Genomic DNA, 16,365 nt, shown 5'->3' on the forward strand with positions numbered 1-16,365 from the left:
CTAAGGCACATGGCACAGGCACAATGTCATTCTGTCCTGACACAGGAAATAACTCATGATCATGTTTACCACCGAGTAGACTTTTAATGTGTTTTGTGCTTCTACCCAACTGAGTGGACACTACCTGGTTTAATTTAGTGATTTCAGAAATGAGGAAACGTCTGATCCAAATATTTGGCTTCGTGGTTTCATCACTGGGATGGCTGTTTGTGCTGTGCACCATTGGAATGGACTTTTGGAAGATCTCTCCAATAGGAGGACAAGGAGGTTCATTTGTCATCAAAGTGGCCTGGTATTCATCCAGCCTGTGGAAGGATTGTTACACAGATTCCACGGCTGTCATCACCTGTAGAGACTTCCCTGCGCTCTGGAATCTCACACGTAAGTGCTTCACATTTTGCATGTACCTCAGTAGTAATGTTTCTAATACTATCTCTGTCAGTCTTTTACTTTGAATGAATAGAACGATTTGCAGACCTGTAATTCAACAGGCAGAACATAGCACAGTTATGGATACGTGTTCACAGTGGCACTGAGTTTACACCAGTGCTATGTCAGACTGTGTGACCTTTGAAAAAAAGAAATATAATACATAATACATACATATACATAATTCTTGACTTAGAAATGAAAAGTTGAATTCATAAGCAATAAAATGCCACTTAGTTATTTTGCCACTACAGCTTTACTTGGTCTGGTATGACCAGTAGGTTTGGTTGCTAATGTGTTGAAACTGTAGCTATTATATAGTATATTAACATAACTGGGTCAGGCAGCTGGCTTTATGGTTCTTCTCTATGTGTCTACTAACTCTTGAATATAAAGAGCTTGGGATGTTCTCCAAAGAGATTCTTTTTCAAACACAAATCAGCTTCTTTTCGGTTCTGAAATTGAACACTGTTCTAAAAATTGAACTTTTTCATTTTTTTCTTGCCTTAACTTTTTCTTTTTGTTTCTCACAGCTTTTATACAGGGAGTACGAGGATTGCTGATATGCGGGGTAGCTCTTGGACTCATTGGTTTAGTACTTTGCTTTGTTGGGATGGACTGCACTTACATTGGTGGAACTGATAATACCAAGGCCAAACAGCTTTTTGCCGGAGCAGTGTTTCATATTCTTGGATGTGAGTACAAAACACGCATGTTTGTCCCTGTAAATGACAGAAATGTTTTGCCCTCATTATTTCTAAATATCAACAAAACTTCTGCATGCAGGTGTGTCAGATTTTTCTGCCTACTGCTTATACATCAACAGGATTAACAGAAAAGCCTTCGCTGGCAGTGTTGGGTCAGGAGAAATACGGTACACTGATCTACATTACCATATTGGTTAATTGCAGAAAAGTCCAACTTGATTCCATAGTAAAATATAAACATCTGATGTACAGTATGTACAGTATGTACAATGTATCATGACTTTTTGTCTCACATTTTAACTTACTCCAGGTATGACCTAGGAAATCCCATATTTCTAGGATTTGTGGGATGTTTTTCGATCCTTTTAGGGGCTGTGTTATACGCTGTTACAGTCTACCGAGTACTTTGCCCTGAAAGGTATTTAAATTCATCCATCTTTAGCCTTTTTTCAGTGACTGTTGAGTTCATGCCACATTATTAACTTCGACAATGTTTTGGTATTACAGTGAATTGGATTATGCCTATGGAGGAGGCACGTACATGGCCCCTCGCTCCAGAGGAAGAACCCTGTACACCGGATACTACAAACCCTCCAGGCAGAATGGATCTTATATGGGCTCAGGGCCTTACACTGGCACCAAAATCTCAAAGCTCTCTCAGACAAGACCCACAAAAATTTCAGAAAGAGATGCATTTGTGTAGTGGCTCAAAGCTCTTCTTTCATATGTAGTTTTGTTTTAACAAAAAATAGAAGAACACAACAAGACAAAGTAGCTCCAAGTCTGATTAGGGACTGTTCGTTATTTAATTAAGGGGCCACCGGAGGAGTTTTGTTGCCTCTAAGCCAAAAAGACTTGACCCTCCCCTCCTCAGCAATAATTTTTCTATGACCCTCCAACATGATTTGAAAAAGAGGCATGACCCTCCCCTTGCATGCAAGTTTGCATTTAACAAAGAAGTACAGATGCCATTTGATTTGTTACAGCCATGACATACACAAGTTAACCTCTGCATTCTCATCTTACACATCACACTTCTCAGTTATGGTGTGGTGGCCATTTCAGTAGATTTACTCACTAACATTGTTGTGCAAACACAATAAGCATGGAAACTAAATGCACACTTCATGCATTACTGCATTACTTCAAATACTAAGTTACTCCTCTAGTAAACTAGTATTCATATGAAATAAAACAATAAAACATTGAGACCATTCAGCAAAGGCCACTGGGAAATAATAATTCAACACTGGTTGCTATGGACTCGTCACTAGGCTTCCTCAGTCATTGTATATTTTAGCACATAAGTAAAGGTGCCGAAGCTGAACATTATATTCCAAAACACATATGTTTATTTTGAAAGCAGATTTTAAATTACATTGTAACAATTTAACAATTCGCCCTTATGAAATCCAATCGCGGCATGGCTGTCTTGGAACGCAATTCGGCAGTTCTATTTCTCATTCTCAGAAAGGTGAAGTACTGCTACTTCTGCTACTTGGGCGGAGTGATATGCTTGCACCTGAGAAGCACCGGACAGAGAGTAGAAATGCTTCGCTTTTCTGAGACTATAGTTCCCAGTTTATATACGGTTAGAAGATGGCTGTGTCTCATGTGACCTTGTTATTTGTACACACTGTGACTATACAAATCACAACATGTAAATAGGAACATGTTGGCGTTATTTTGTCATTTATTCGGAGCAGTAGGCTAGTTAGAACCGATTACCTTCAGGATCCGTGCTAGACTAAGCTACTGGTGGAGCCGTCGGAAAGAGCTACAACGCGCACGGAGATGAGAAGGGTATGTATGGACTTATCTAACTCTGGGGGTTACGGTGAATAAGCTAAAGTTCCAATAAGTTGGCGTGTTCCTTTAAATTCAACTAAAATGTAACAGTGAATAATCAGTGTTCGACCTACAGTCTGTTGAGATGCCTCTCCAAACGCAGAAACCAAGCGCAGTCACACCATAAAAAGTTAAGACACGTTGAGAAAAAAGATCCGTATTTTTCCGTAATCCAATGACACGGAAAAAAAAGAATCCACAGAGATCAGTAGATCCACAAACAGAGTCACGGTGTGTCCAGCAAGGCCTATACGAGCGTCACATTCACCAGCCAACTCCAAACAGGTGAACAAGGTCTCTCCACTTCGCCGTTTAAACAAAGTGGAATAAATGTATAAAAGTCCAAATCTACACAAAACCCGCAATCAATTAGTAAGCTGACATCACATTTATATACATGGCATTTAGGAAACCTTTATTGCAAGTTTGGCACAGCAAGATGTCCAGACTAGTGCAACAGTAATTTTTGTTTTTTGCGTCCTACTGCTCCCATCGTCAGCCAGGTAATAATGTTTTTACTAAAGCAGTATATGAAATCTGATGTATTACCTACCACCATTTAGTTGTTTTGTGTTATTAAAAATATTTATAAAATATCTGGTCATGCCAGACGTAATTATTCCACTCATTTTTTAAACAATGCAATTACCCGTTTGAGCCAACAGGGGGGCAGTGTTCCTCCTGCCCCCCCAGCCATCACCGCGTATGTGGTCAGACCCATCTGCTAGGGGGCAGAGACTGAGAGCTACATGGATAAATATGCACCAAACAAGCCACTTTAAAATTTTGCTCTTTTCATGAATACAAAAATTGGGTGACCCTCCCCTCAACAAAGAATAAAAAGACATGACCCTCCCCAATTTTCCTCCAGTGGTCCATTCCATAAATACCGAACGGTCCCTTAACTATTAATTGGCATATCGCACTGTAGATAGAATGAAAAAACCCTTCACCACTTCATTGGACTATGTACAATTATAATTTGTTTTGTTGTTGTTGTTTTTGTTGTTGTTGTGGTTTCCATGCTCTTGTCATGTTTTTTGGGGGTAAAACAGGTCATAAAATACACTGTCTTGTGTTTACTCATCATTTGTTAACGTTGTCACTGGAATATCTATTTGATATATAATGTAATACACAGCATACATTATTGTGTCTATCCAATTATTCATCCAACCATTAAATCATTTCTTACCAACTTCACTGGCCGTCACACAGTAGTGTGCAGGAGTCCTCTCTGTAGCATGAGCAGAATGTTTCTGGAGATCTTGGCCTTTATTTTTACCACTTTGGGGTGGGTGCTGGTGTCTACCACCTTGCCGACAGACTAGAAGATATCTACACTTGATGAAAAAGTGTCACTATTCCAATCTGTGGAAGATCTGTGTCATTGATTTTATTGGAGTCTCTGATTGCAAAGACTGTCCCTCGATGCTGGCACTGGTTGGTCAGCTCTTTTTTTCTTTTCTTTTTTAAAAATTCAAGTTGAAGCTCATGGCTACTTATGCTATGGCCTAATGCAAGTCTTGAAAGAAGAACTTATTTACCTCTAAATATGTCAATGTTTATCCTTTGTTCTCAAAACTTGCAAAGCTATAAAGGACATTTAGTGGGCCTCAGGCGGTTTCTCCCGCAGCTGACTAGTTCCAGGGAATAACTTTAAAGGTTTTTTTTTGGCATACCTATAAGTGTATTATTCTTCTGTCAACATCATCGATGTGTAACAAAATAGTGTCATCATTTAGAAATATTTCAATTCAAGTATTTCCTGTGTGTGCAAATCCATTGTTCACCGTTTTAGAGTTTAACCCAGCAGTAAGAGCAATATGGTACATAAAACTGACCCCATGCTTGTACAAAGTAGTTTCCATGTGTATTATACCAACACATTACCAAATCGACCGTCATAAAACAGTGGAGTGTCAATTCAAGGCAAAACATGAAGGTTTGTGATGTATACAAACTGCCCGGCCTCTTGTGTGTGCTTAACTGTGTGTTTTTGGCATAACTGGACACATGACACAGGTGCCCTGCAGTTTGTGTTCAGAAGCTGTTGTGCCATTGCTTGGATTTGCGTTTCTCTGTCTAGAGGCTCAACTTCTACGCAAGCATGAGTTACAGGACTGTGGTGATGTATGTGGAGATTGGCTGCTTTGTTGTCTGTCTATCTGGATGGATCCTGGTGTGTTCCACAATGCCCATAGATATCTGGACATGGTCTGAGATAGAGAGCAGAGTCTTGACTACTTCACACTACTTCTCCAATCTGTGGAAGAATTGTGTATCTGATTCAACTGGAGTAACTGACTGCAAGAACATTCCATCACTACTTGCACTGAATTGTAAGTAAAATGTATTTTAGCACAAGGCATGATGATGAATAAAAAGGCGACTCACAGTCTTTTTTACCCCAATGTATGCATAACATTGTTTTGCTGTTCTTGGACAGGGGACATTCACATGTGCCGTGCTCTCATCATCATCTCTATTATCTTGGCTTTCTTTGGATCAGTTCTGGTCTTAGTGGGAATGAAGTGTACTAAGATTGGGGGATCAGAGATTGTTAATGCAAGACTAACCTTTGCTGGGGGAATGAACTACCTTATCGGAGGTAAGATTGAGAGTTACACAGACTTATTTGAAAGAAGTCACATTGCAATACACTACATGATTCATCTTTAAATAAATATGTGCCTATTGTTTTAGGAATGTGTTCTATGATTGCTTTCTCCTATTATGGAAACAAACTTAGAGCAGAATTCCAGGACCCTTACTACAAAGCGGAGAAGTATGTGCAAGTGACATGGACAAAATACACTACAAACTCACCTTATTTCATGAATCAACATTCATATGAAGGAAGAATTGTACTTGTACATATTATTCTTGTATTTATTGCCAGGTTTGAAATAGGTGTTGGTGTCTTTATCGGCTGGGGAGGCTCCACCTTACTTGTTGTTGGAGGCCTCATTTACAGTATCTTTGCAGGGAGGGACGGGTTCCACTCAAGGTAAAATGCTGCCACTGTATGACTGATTTAGTTTCTCTCCAGCATTTCTATTCTATTCTTTTATTTTATTTTGTTTTACAGACATAAATAACATCCATTTGTTGAATCTGAACCTCACAGCTCAAAAAGATTCCCTGAATACCAGTTCCCTGATGCCTACAGAGTTGTTCCGACAAAAAAGAGCATTCAGTTGTTGGCTCATACAGAGATTAGTGAGAGCAGAAAACCAAGGACCACCAGTGGCAGCAGAGGCAGCAGCATCTCTGGGATCACAACCACCACCAATTTGTCAGCTATAAATGCATATGTATGACCTGTTTTCAAAGGTGGAAAATATTCTGTCTTTCTGTCCTTCATGAAATAAGCGTCTCTTCATTTTCCAAGATATTTTATAATCTAAGCCCATATTTAAGCTTTAATATTAGCCTTTAGAATGGGTCTTATTTCCACAGCAGACATTTAGCATTTACAGTGGCTCAAAACATGTGTATTAATTATCGTGATGTTTGGCTGTTGTTGTAGCCATGAATATTTTTTAATAGTAATGTAGATAAAACTATGTATATTTGAAACATGAACAAAGAAGTAACTAATAATACCAGGACTTAATGTTGACTTACTGTAACATGTATCAAATTCATAATAATAAAGTGAAAATGTTGAGTCATGGTTGAACAATATTTACACTTTGAGGTGTCATGATCACAAAAATGACCATCAAGGTTTGAGAAAATCTCAACAATAAACAAACTTTATGAGCCATTTACTGCACGACAACTGCATTGTATTGTGAGATAATTTATTTTTACCACCTACTTATCACATAAAAACAAATGCAAGACATACTTATTCATGAATAGCACTTTGCTAATAGCCCTGTACAGCTGATAATGTCAATGTACAAAAATAATTTTGATGTAATCTATTGGAGATATGATTGTGCCATATTTGATTCTGAAAGAAACACCTTAGTAATTAGGAAGTTGTCTCATAGTGACAATTCTGGTACCTGGCCATGTTTTATTTGTTTGTGTGTTCCATGTTATGTGGTACTCTACAAAGTTTTAAGGATGTCCTGCCTCTTAGACTGAAACCTAGTTTACCTACGGGTACCAATAAAGTAACCTGAACCTGAACCTGAACCTGGTCACAATGTCTGATACTGATACTGTGTGGTAGCTTCCTCAAGAAAGCAGTCTGCAGGTGGGTCTTACGTGAGGGACATCTCATGGTCTCCAAGATTATAGTAGATGGTGCTGAGTTTGTAGAAAGCCTGGGTATTGTCACTCTTTAACTTGGATGCAGCTTTGAGGTCACTGATGGCCTTTCCCATCTCCCCCATTTGAATAAAACACTCTGCTCGAATCACACGAGAGGTCACGTCCCAAACGCAAGTCTGTAACAGGCGGACAATATCTCTTACAAACTGCAGTACTAGTTACTATACAAATGTAGTTCAGAGTAAATTCTGTCAGGGAGACTTCATTACGTTAACACTCTTCTCTTAAACTGATCAGCTGGTTTGTAGGAATTACGTTCATGTAAACCAATCAGAATCGAGACGTATGTTCAAGCCAATCACAGCATGACAACCATGTTTTAAATCTGTTCTCTCCCCTGCTTCTGTCAGTTGTCTTTTCAGACGAGAGTGCGACCCGCCTCCTCCCCTTCTACCTCCAGGCATCTTCAACCACGGTGGTCTCGGTCTTCTTCCGGCTGACGGCTCCCTTTTGGTTTTTTCGTCCGGTCTTCGGGTTTTTAGTCGCCACCACCAGTGTCTAGACTCCATCAGGGGATATGTTTTGGTTTTTCTAAACCTCTAAAATATATATATATATATATATACCTTTTTACGATGGAGTCTAATCTCCAAAGTTTATGTACCTACCTTGTAACTTGCAAATAAATGTTTGCATATCTGCCACAAAGTCTCTCCTGATTGAAATGCTCTGTAGGCTCTGCGGTAAAGATAACATAGGAAACGTCATGCTTGCAGGAAAATTAGGCAATGCTGACAAGGTATGTATTTTACCTAGGGCGGTCAGTGTTAACGCGTTAATCGCGATGCGATTAAGGGGCCGATGCGATGCGATTAATTTTTTTTTAATCGCATGCCAGCATTTATTAATTTATTTTACACTTCACTCGGCTTTGCGTTGTGCCTAATAGGCTACTATTTTGACCCTTTGCAGCACCGTTACTTATCATCAAGCTGCCATACTTTCTCCTAACACATCCTGCTGCTGCATGATGGAGAAACACAACAGCAATAACTCTGAATGGAGTTTTTTATTTTCCAAAACTCCCGGACGGCTCATAGACAAGTCGAAAGCCATATGCACATTGTGTAAAGCCGAATTAAAATATCACGAAGCACGTCAAGCTTGAGCTACCACCTACGGAGCTAAGCATAGTAGTACAGTTAACGTGATGCTACCCGCTAGCATGCTACCCACTCAGGCACTATTTTGGAGAGTGCTACTTGCCGACCTGTGGATGAAACCAAATCCCAAAAAATTACTACAGCTCTTGCGAAACGGGTGGCAACTAACTGCAGACCTGTCAGCAACGTAGAGGACTCGGGTCTTAAAGACGTACTACGGTTGGCATGTTCTGACCTGTCTCGTTGCCATCGAGAGGGACAGTAGTTTCACCATACACAGCCTGTACCACACGGAGAAAGCAGTCACACTGGAACAGCTGCAAAGTGCTGCAAACGCTGTCTCATTAACCGGTGATCACTGGACGTCAGTGAGTAATCAACATTATTTAGGAGTTACTAAACACTATATTGACTCTAGTAAGGATAGGGTTTTTTAGTTTTTCAGTTAGGTACTTGGAGGAATTGTGCAATAATGACAGATTCACACATTTTTCTGTTTACAGTAAATAAATAATTACAAATCTTAAAATCAAGTTCATAAAGTAACTTTCTTTGCATTCATTTGATTCCCAATCAAGATACACTGGTAAAAATTGCTTTTGATTGTTAATATGTACTTAAAAACTGTTCTGAAATGCAAAATAATAGAATTTTAATCATGTGATAAAATATGTGATTAATCGCGATTAACTATAGAAATTCAGTGATTAATCGGGATTAAAAAAAATTTAATCGTTTGACAGCCCTAAACACAAAAACGCGTTAGGCACAACGCAAAGCTGAGTGAAGTGTAAAATAAATTAATAAATGCCGGCATGCGATTAAAAAAAATATTTATCGCATCAGCCCTTAATCGCATCGCGATTAACACGTTAATGCTGACAGCCCTAGAAAAAACCCTTCAGTGGACCATGTATAATTATAAAAGTTTTTGTTGTTGTTGTTGTTGTTGTGGTTTCCATGCTCTTGTCATGTTTTTTTTGGTAAAACAGGTCATAAAATACACTGTCTCTTGTTTACTCCTCATTACTTGATCATTTGTAGATTATTTTTCTGGGCATTTTGGGCCTTTATTTAATAGGACAGCTGAAGACATGTAAGGGGAGAGAGAGGGGTATGACATGCAACAAAGAGCTGCAGGTCGGAATCAACCCTGCGGCTGATGCGGCAAGGACTGAGCCTCTGAACATGGGGCTCCCGCTCAACCAGGTGAGCTACCCAGGCGCCCTCAGGGAATAACTTTGAATGTAATATTTACATACAAGGAACAGCATGACATAATGAGGATACAAAAACGGTAACTGTATTCCATTAAAAGTACAGGAAAAAAATGTAATCAGATTAACAACACTTTTAGTAAAAATGGGGATTATTAGCACGATTACAATTTTAAAATAAAAAAAAAAAAAAAAACAGAATGGAGTCACAGCAACACTGAATACAAGTTGACATTTTATGTTTGCAGGCTACATCTAAGCATACAGAAGATTGATGATTGCAGTTGTCTGTCTGGGTTTGTTTGGTTTTGCATTTGCCCTTGTTGGAAGGAAATTCACCATCATTGGGGAAAATGACCATTAAAACCCATTAATGGACACCTACTAAGTAGTTTGAGGGAAACTGTATGTTCACCATTGTAAATCGATGCATCTCTGATTACAATTTGTTGCAACACGTTAGCATGCTAAGATCTCACTTACAACACTGAGTGTAGTCATTCAGTGCCTCATCCTCGGAACTATGGAATGCTGGTTTATTCAATATTAAATAAATAAATGAATAAATACATAAATACATTAATTAATATGCCAGACAGAGTTTGCTTTGAGAAGGGGAGTTTTAAGTAACTCCTCTATTACATGATCTTTGTCTTCTTTAATGTTCATTTAATTATGTATTTATTTATACGTCACCAGGCCGGACAGGGGTGCATGAATGGGGGCTGAAAAGAGGGTTTGTGGGTTTTAATAGATACAGTGTATTACATCATGACAGTCCTTGGCATTTTGCACCAGCATATTCTCAGTTCAAACCACTTACACAAATACCTTTAAGTGTATTATTCTTCTGTCAACATCATTGATGTATAACAAAATAGTGTCATCATTCAATTCAAGTATTTCCTGTGTGTGCAAATCCCTTGTTCACCTTTTTAGAGTTTAACCCAGTAGTAAGAGAAATATGGTACATAAAACTGACCCCATGCTTGTACAAAGTAGTTTCCATGTGTATTATACCAACACATTACCAAATTGACCGTCATAAAACAGTGGAGTGTCAATTCAAGGCAAAACATGACGGTTTGTGATGTATACAAACTGCTCGGCCTCTTGTGTGTGCTTAACTGTGTGTTTCTGGCATAACTGGACACATGACACAGGTGCCCTGCAGTTTGTGTTCAGAAGCTGTTGTGCCATTGTTTGGATTTGCGTTTCTCTGTCTAGAGGCTCAACTTCTACGCAAGCATGAGTTACAGGACTGTGGTGATGTATGTGGAGATCAGCTGCTTTGTTGTCTGTGTATCTGGATGGATCCTGGTGTGTTCCACAATGCCCATAGATATCTGGACATGGTCTGAGTTAGAAAGCACAGTCTTGGGTACTTCAAACTATTACTCCAACCTGTGGAAGGATTGTATGTCTGATTCAACTGGAGTAACTGACTGCAAGAACATTCCATCACTGCTTGCACTGAATTGTAAGTAAAATGTATTTTAGCACAAGGCATGATGATGAATAAAAAGGCTATCCGCAGTCTTCTTTACCCCAATGTATGCATAACATTGTTTTGCTGTTCTTGGACAGGGGACATTCACATGTGCCGTGCTCTCATCATCATCTCTATTATCTTGGCTTTCTTTGGATCAGTTCTGGTCTTAGTGGGAATGAAGTGTACTAAGATTGGGGGATCAGAGATTGTTAATGCAAGACTAACCTTTGCTGGGGGAATGAACTACCTTATCGGAGGTAAGATTGAGAGTTACACAGACTTAGTTGAAAGAAGTCACATTGCAATACACTACATGATTCATCTTTAAATAAATATGTGTCTATTGTTTCAGGAATGTGTTCTATGATTGCTTTCTCCTATTATGGAAACAAACTTAGAACAGAATTTCACGACCCTAACTACAAAGCTCAGAAGTATGTACAAGTGACATGGACAAAATACACTACAAACTCACCTTATTTCATGAATCAACATTCATATGAAGGAAGAATTGTACTTGTACATATTATTCTTGTATTTATTGCCAGGTTTGAAATAGGCGTTGGTGTCTTTATCGGCTGGGGAGGCTCCAGCTTACTTGTTGTTGGAGGCCTCATTTACAGTATCTTTGCAGGGAGGGACGGGTTCCACTCAAGGTAAAATGCTGCCACTGTATGACTGATTTTGTTTCTCTCCAGCATTTCTATTCTATTCTTTTATTTTATTTTGTTTTACAGACATAAATAACATCCATTTGTTGAATCTGAACCTCACAGCTCAAAAAGATAACCTGAATACCAGTTCCCTGATGCCTACAGAGTTGTTCCAACAAAAAAGAGCATTCAGTTGTTGGCTCATACAGAGATTAGTGAGAGCAGAAAACCAAGGACCACCAGTGGCAGCAGAGGCAGCAGCATCTCTGGGATCACAACCACCACCAATTTGTCAGCTATAAATGCATATGTATGACCTGTTTTCAAAAGTGGAAAATATTCTGTCTTTCTGTCCTTCATGAAATAAGCGTCTCTTCATTTTCCAAGATATTTTATAATCTAAGCCCATATTTAAGCTTTAATATTAGCCTTTAGAATGGGTCTTATTTCCACAGCAGACATTTAGCATTTACAGTGGCTCAAAACATGTGTATTAATTATCATGATGTTTGGCTGTTGTTGTAGCCATGAATATTTTTTAATAGTAATGTAGATAAAACTATGTATATTTGAAACATGAACAAAGAAGTAACTAATAATACCAGGACTTAATGTTGACTTACTGTAACATGTATCAAATTCATAATAATAAAGTGGAAATGTTGAGTCATGGTTGAACAATATTTACACTTTGAGGTGTCATGATCACAAAAATGACCATCAAGGTTAAAGAAAATCTCAACAATAAACAAACTTTATGAGCCATTTTCTGCACGACAACTGCATTGTATTGTGAGATAATTTATTTTTACCACCTACTTATCACATAAAAGCAAATGCAAGACATACTTATTCATGAATAGCACTTTGCTAATAGCCCTGTACAGCTGATAATGTCAATGTACAAAAATAATTTTGATGTAATCTATTGGAGATATGATTGTGCCATATTTGATTCTGAAAGAGACACCTTAGTAATTAAGAAGTTGTCTCATAGTGACAATTCTGGTACCTGGCCTGTGTGTTGCATGTTATGTGGTACTTTAAGGATGTCCTGCCTCTTAGACTGAAACCTAGTTTACCTACGGGTACCAATAAAGTAATCTGAACCTGGTCACAATGTCTGATACTGATACTGTGTGGTAGCTTCCTCAAGAAAGCAGTCTGCAGGTGGGTCTTACGTGAGGGACATCTCATGGTCTCCAAGATTATAGTAGATGGTGCTGAGTTTGTAGAAAGCCTGGGTATTGTCACTCTTTAACTTGGATGCAGCTTTGAGGTCACTGATGGCGTTTCCCATCTCCCCCATTTGAATAAAACACTGCTCGAATCTCACGAGAGGTCACGTCCCAAACGCAAGTCTGTAACAGGCGGACAATATCTCTTACAAACTGCAGTACTAGTTACTATACAAATGCTCTGTAGACTCTGCGGTAAAGATAACATGAGCAACGTCATGCTTGCAGGAAAATTAGGCAATGCTGACAAGGTATGTATCTTACCTCAATCACAGTGTCAAGCTGGACAGCAGCTGTCATATAATCCTGGCTGTCGAAGCTGCTGCGTGCCTGAGCCACCAGCCGCTGAATTTCATCCGACTTTGTCAGCACACTGGGCTTCCCAGAAACCTAAAAAAAAGGCTAAAACAAGTGTTTTAGACGTTTTCCAGTGACTGTTGAGTTCATACCACATTATTAACTTTGACAATGTTTTGGTATTACAGTAAATTGGATTATGCCTATGGAGGAGGCACGTACATGGCCCCTCGCTCCAGAGGAAGAACCCTGTACACCGGATACTACAAACCCTCCAGGCAGAATGGATCTTATATGGGCTCGCTCAGGGCCTTCCACCAGCTCCAAAATCTCAAAGCTCTCTCAGACAAGACCCATGAAAATTTCAGAAAGAGATTCTGACAGAAATTTGTGTAGTGGCTCAAAGCTCTTTTTTTCATATGTAGTTTTGTTTTAACAAAAAATGGAAAAACACAACAAGACAAAGTAGCTTCAAGTCTGATTAACTATCAATTGGCATATCGCATACTGTAGATAGAATGAAAAAAACCTTCACCGCTTCAGTGGACCATGTACAATTATAATTAGTTTTTGTTGTTGTTGTTGTTGTTGTTGTTGTGGAGTCCATGCTCTTGTCGTGTTTTTTTGGTAAAGCAGGGGGCTGTTTCACAAAAGCAGAATTTATAAATCCAGGATAACCGATAAAGCGAGGCTTGACCTTGTCTAATCTGTGCAGCCTGGCTTGGTGCGTTTCCCGAAGGCCAAGCCAGGCTGAGGAGGAGCGACTAGGTCGAGCCAGGATGAAGTAATTTGGATAGATGCGCATTGACGGCTTTCTTTAACAGGCCGCGAGGTCAATAACAGTTTACTGATGCTAAAATGGAGAATACGCATTGTACATACTTTATACAGAGTGAGCAGCAGCTTCTTGTGGAGGTATGATAACGTAAAACACATTATTTGAATAAAAAGAAAAAAAACACGGGCGCTGTAATGAAACAGTGATGTAGCCTAAAAATATACATTTACTGACCACTGCTCTGAATTGAAACCGTCATAATCATACCATTCAAGGATTAGGCTACTAATCATGCATTTGCACAAATTAACTGCCTTCTGCGTTAGAAGGGGACGTATCCTTCTGATGTTATGCAGCATGTATCTACAGGATCGGGTGGTTGCAGCAATGTTAGCAGTGAAGGAGAGTTGGTCGTCAAGTGTCACACCCAGGTTTCTAGCAGTCTGGGTGGGGACTACCACAGAGTTGTCAATTGTTATAGTCAGATCTTGGGAAGGAGAGCCCTTCCCTGGAAGGAAAAGGAGCTCTGTCTTGTCGAGGTTGAGTTTCAGATGGTGTGTAGAAATCCAAGAACTGATGTCAGTCAGACAGGCCGAGATGCGTGCGGCTACTTGAGTTTCAGACTCAGGAAAGGAGAGAATTAGTTGGGTGTCATCTGCGTAGCTGTGATAAGAAAAGCCGTGCGACTGAATGACAGACTCGAGAGAGAGTTGGTGTACAGAGAAAAGAGGAGGGGACCCAGGACTGATCCCTGAGGAACCCCAATTTTGAGTGGGCAAGGTTCTAAGCTAGATCCTCTCCAAGTTACCCGGTAGGTTCGGTCTGCCAGGTAAGATGTGAGCAATGAGAGCGCAGAGCCTGAGACACCCAGATTCAGGAGTGTCGAAATGAGGATCTGGTGGTTCACTGTGTCAAAGGCAGCAGAAAGGTCCAGAAGGATGATGATGGAAGAGAGAGAGGTTGTTCTAGCGATGTGAAGCTGCTCAGTGACAGCAAGGAGGGCAGTTTCTGTTGAGTGACCAGCCTTGAAGCCAGACTGGTGGGGATCAAGAAGATTGCTCTGGTGAAGATAGGTAGAGAGTTGATTATAAATGGCACGCTCAAGAGTTTTAGATAGAAATGGAAGAAGGGAGACGGGTCTATAGTTATTTACATCAGAGGAGTCGAGTGTTGGTTTTTTGAGTAGTGGGGTCACTCTTGCCTCTTTGAGGGCATCAGGGAAACAGCCAGTTGACAAGGAGATGTTAATGAGATGGGTGAGGAAAGGAAGGAGGTCAGGAGCAATGGACTGGAGAAGGTGAGAAGGGATAGGATTCAGGGGGCAGGTGGTTGGGCGGGCAGAGGTAACCAAAGTAAGAATTTGATTTGGAGATAAAGGGGTGAAAGAGGAAAGAGTACTGGATGTGATGGATGGTAAGGTGATTTCAGAAGGTGTGGTGGAGAATGAAGTATGTCATCTATCTTTTTTACAAAATAGTTGACAAAGTGGTTTGGTAGGAGGGAGGAGGGAGGAGGTGGACTGGGGGAATCTAGGAGGTTAGAGAAGATGGAAAAAAACATTTTGGGGTTCGAGAAAGAGGATTCAATTTTGGTTTGATAAAAAGAGCTTTTGGCTGCAGAAATAGATGCAGAGAAGGAGGAGAGAAGAGACTGATAGGTAAGCAGATCATCTGGGTTTTTAGATTTCCGCCATTTCCTTTCCACTGCCCGTATAGTTGATCGTTCAGCACATACTGAGTCAGATAACCACGGCACTGGGGAGGACTTGAGAGCCTGTCATGAAGTAAGAGGGCAGAGAGAGTCGAGAGAGGAGGATAGAGTAGAGAGTAGAGTGTCTGTGACAGCGTTGGGAGGCATGAGTAAGAAAGAGTCAGATGGACGGAGGGTTGATAAAGTACATGCCGCCAGAGAAGAAGGAGAGAGTGAACGAATATTACGGCGGACAGGTATGGTGTCTCTTGGGATATGGTTGTGAGCTTGGGAGAGCGGGAGAGAGTAAGAGATGAAGAAATGGTCTGAGGTATGCAGTGGAATAACAGTGAGGTTGGATGTAGAGCAGTTTCTGGTGAATATGAGATCCAGGTGGTTGCCAGCTTTGTGAGTGGGTGGTGAAGGATAGAGTGAAAGGGCAAAAGAAGAGAGAAGATGAAAACAGGCAGCTGACTTCTCTGTCTGGATGTTGAAGTCGCCCAGAAGTACGAGCGGAGAGCCAGTTTCAGGGATGTTTGAAAGAAGGACATCCAGCTCCTCCAAAAACTCCCCCAGAGCACCTGGTGGGTGGTAGATAACAATGATGACTAGTTGTACCGGATG

At 40.1% G+C, this 16,365-nt stretch overlaps 3 protein-coding genes and 1 long non-coding RNA gene across 7 annotated transcripts in view; 3 read left to right on the forward strand and 1 right to left on the reverse strand.

Moving 5' to 3' along the window:
• Positions 1 to 13,905, forward strand: LOC116047719 (claudin-10). Of its 2 annotated transcripts, none has more exons than XM_031296685.2 (5): positions 1 to 381; positions 963 to 1,124; positions 1,216 to 1,303; positions 1,447 to 1,554; positions 13,463 to 13,905. In XM_031296685.2, the coding sequence occupies exons 1-5, from the start codon at positions 150 to 152 to the stop codon at positions 13,653 to 13,655; spliced, it is 783 nt and encodes a 260-aa protein (XP_031152545.1). In that variant the 5' UTR covers positions 1 to 149; the 3' UTR covers positions 13,656 to 13,905. The 2 variants fall into 2 exon arrangements, with proteins under 2 accessions (XP_031152545.1, XP_031152536.1); XM_031296676.2 differs by lacking the exon at positions 13,463 to 13,905 and adding an exon at positions 1,644 to 1,996 and having other exon boundaries at positions 2 to 381.
• LOC116047784 (claudin-10-like) lies at positions 5,013 to 6,419 on the forward strand. 2 transcript variants are annotated; one of them, XM_031296765.2, is made up of 5 exons: positions 5,013 to 5,326; positions 5,434 to 5,595; positions 5,691 to 5,772; positions 5,887 to 5,994; positions 6,076 to 6,167. In XM_031296765.2, exons 1-5 carry the CDS (start codon positions 5,095 to 5,097, stop codon positions 6,083 to 6,085), a joined length of 594 nt encoding a protein of 197 aa, XP_031152625.1. In that variant the 5' UTR covers positions 5,013 to 5,094; the 3' UTR covers positions 6,086 to 6,167. The 2 variants fall into 2 exon arrangements, with proteins under 2 accessions (XP_031152625.1, XP_031152635.1); XM_031296775.2 differs by having other exon boundaries at positions 5,080 to 5,326; positions 6,115 to 6,419.
• LOC116047768 (claudin-10-like) lies at positions 10,746 to 12,054 on the forward strand. Of its 2 annotated transcripts, none has more exons than XM_031296748.2 (5): positions 10,746 to 11,074; positions 11,182 to 11,343; positions 11,439 to 11,520; positions 11,635 to 11,742; positions 11,863 to 11,912. In XM_031296748.2, the coding sequence occupies exons 1-5, from the start codon at positions 10,843 to 10,845 to the stop codon at positions 11,873 to 11,875; spliced, it is 597 nt and encodes a 198-aa protein (XP_031152608.1). In that variant the 5' UTR covers positions 10,746 to 10,842; the 3' UTR covers positions 11,876 to 11,912. The 2 variants fall into 2 exon arrangements, with proteins under 2 accessions (XP_031152608.1, XP_031152613.1); XM_031296753.2 differs by having other exon boundaries at positions 10,771 to 11,074; positions 11,824 to 12,054.
• Positions 11,926 to 16,365, reverse strand: part of LOC116047801 — a 10,256-nt gene continuing 5,816 nt past the window's right edge. Inside the window, exon 2 of the long non-coding RNA XR_004104479.1 lies at positions 11,926 to 12,709. This is a non-coding gene — a long non-coding RNA (uncharacterized LOC116047801). The remainder of the gene's footprint in view (positions 12,710 to 16,365) is intronic.

The sequence above is a fragment of the Sander lucioperca genome, chromosome 8, assembly GCF_008315115.2.
Source record: "Sander lucioperca isolate FBNREF2018 chromosome 8, SLUC_FBN_1.2, whole genome shotgun sequence".
Lineage (NCBI taxonomy): Eukaryota > Metazoa > Chordata > Actinopteri > Perciformes > Percidae > Sander > Sander lucioperca.

Coding starts and splice junctions, on each gene's coding strand:
- LOC116047719 (XM_031296676.2), top strand. CDS start 150: ATGAGGAAACGTCTGATCCAAATATTTGGCTTCGTGGTTTCATCACTG. Junction 1,125..1,215: donor AGTGTTTCATATTCTTGGAT/GTGAGTACAAAA, acceptor TTCTGCATGCAG/GTGTGTCAGATTTTTCTGCC. Junction 1,555..1,643: donor CGAGTACTTTGCCCTGAAAG/GTATTTAAATTC, acceptor TTGGTATTACAG/TGAATTGGATTATGCCTATG.
- LOC116047784 (XM_031296775.2), top strand. CDS start 5,095: ATGAGTTACAGGACTGTGGTGATGTATGTGGAGATTGGCTGCTTTGTT. Junction 5,596..5,690: donor AATGAACTACCTTATCGGAG/GTAAGATTGAGA, acceptor CTATTGTTTTAG/GAATGTGTTCTATGATTGCT. Junction 5,773..5,886: donor CCTTACTACAAAGCGGAGAA/GTATGTGCAAGT, acceptor ATTTATTGCCAG/GTTTGAAATAGGTGTTGGTG.
- LOC116047768 (XM_031296748.2), top strand. CDS start 10,843: ATGAGTTACAGGACTGTGGTGATGTATGTGGAGATCAGCTGCTTTGTT. Junction 11,075..11,181: donor ATCACTGCTTGCACTGAATT/GTAAGTAAAATG, acceptor GTTCTTGGACAG/GGGACATTCACATGTGCCGT. Junction 11,521..11,634: donor CCTAACTACAAAGCTCAGAA/GTATGTACAAGT, acceptor ATTTATTGCCAG/GTTTGAAATAGGCGTTGGTG.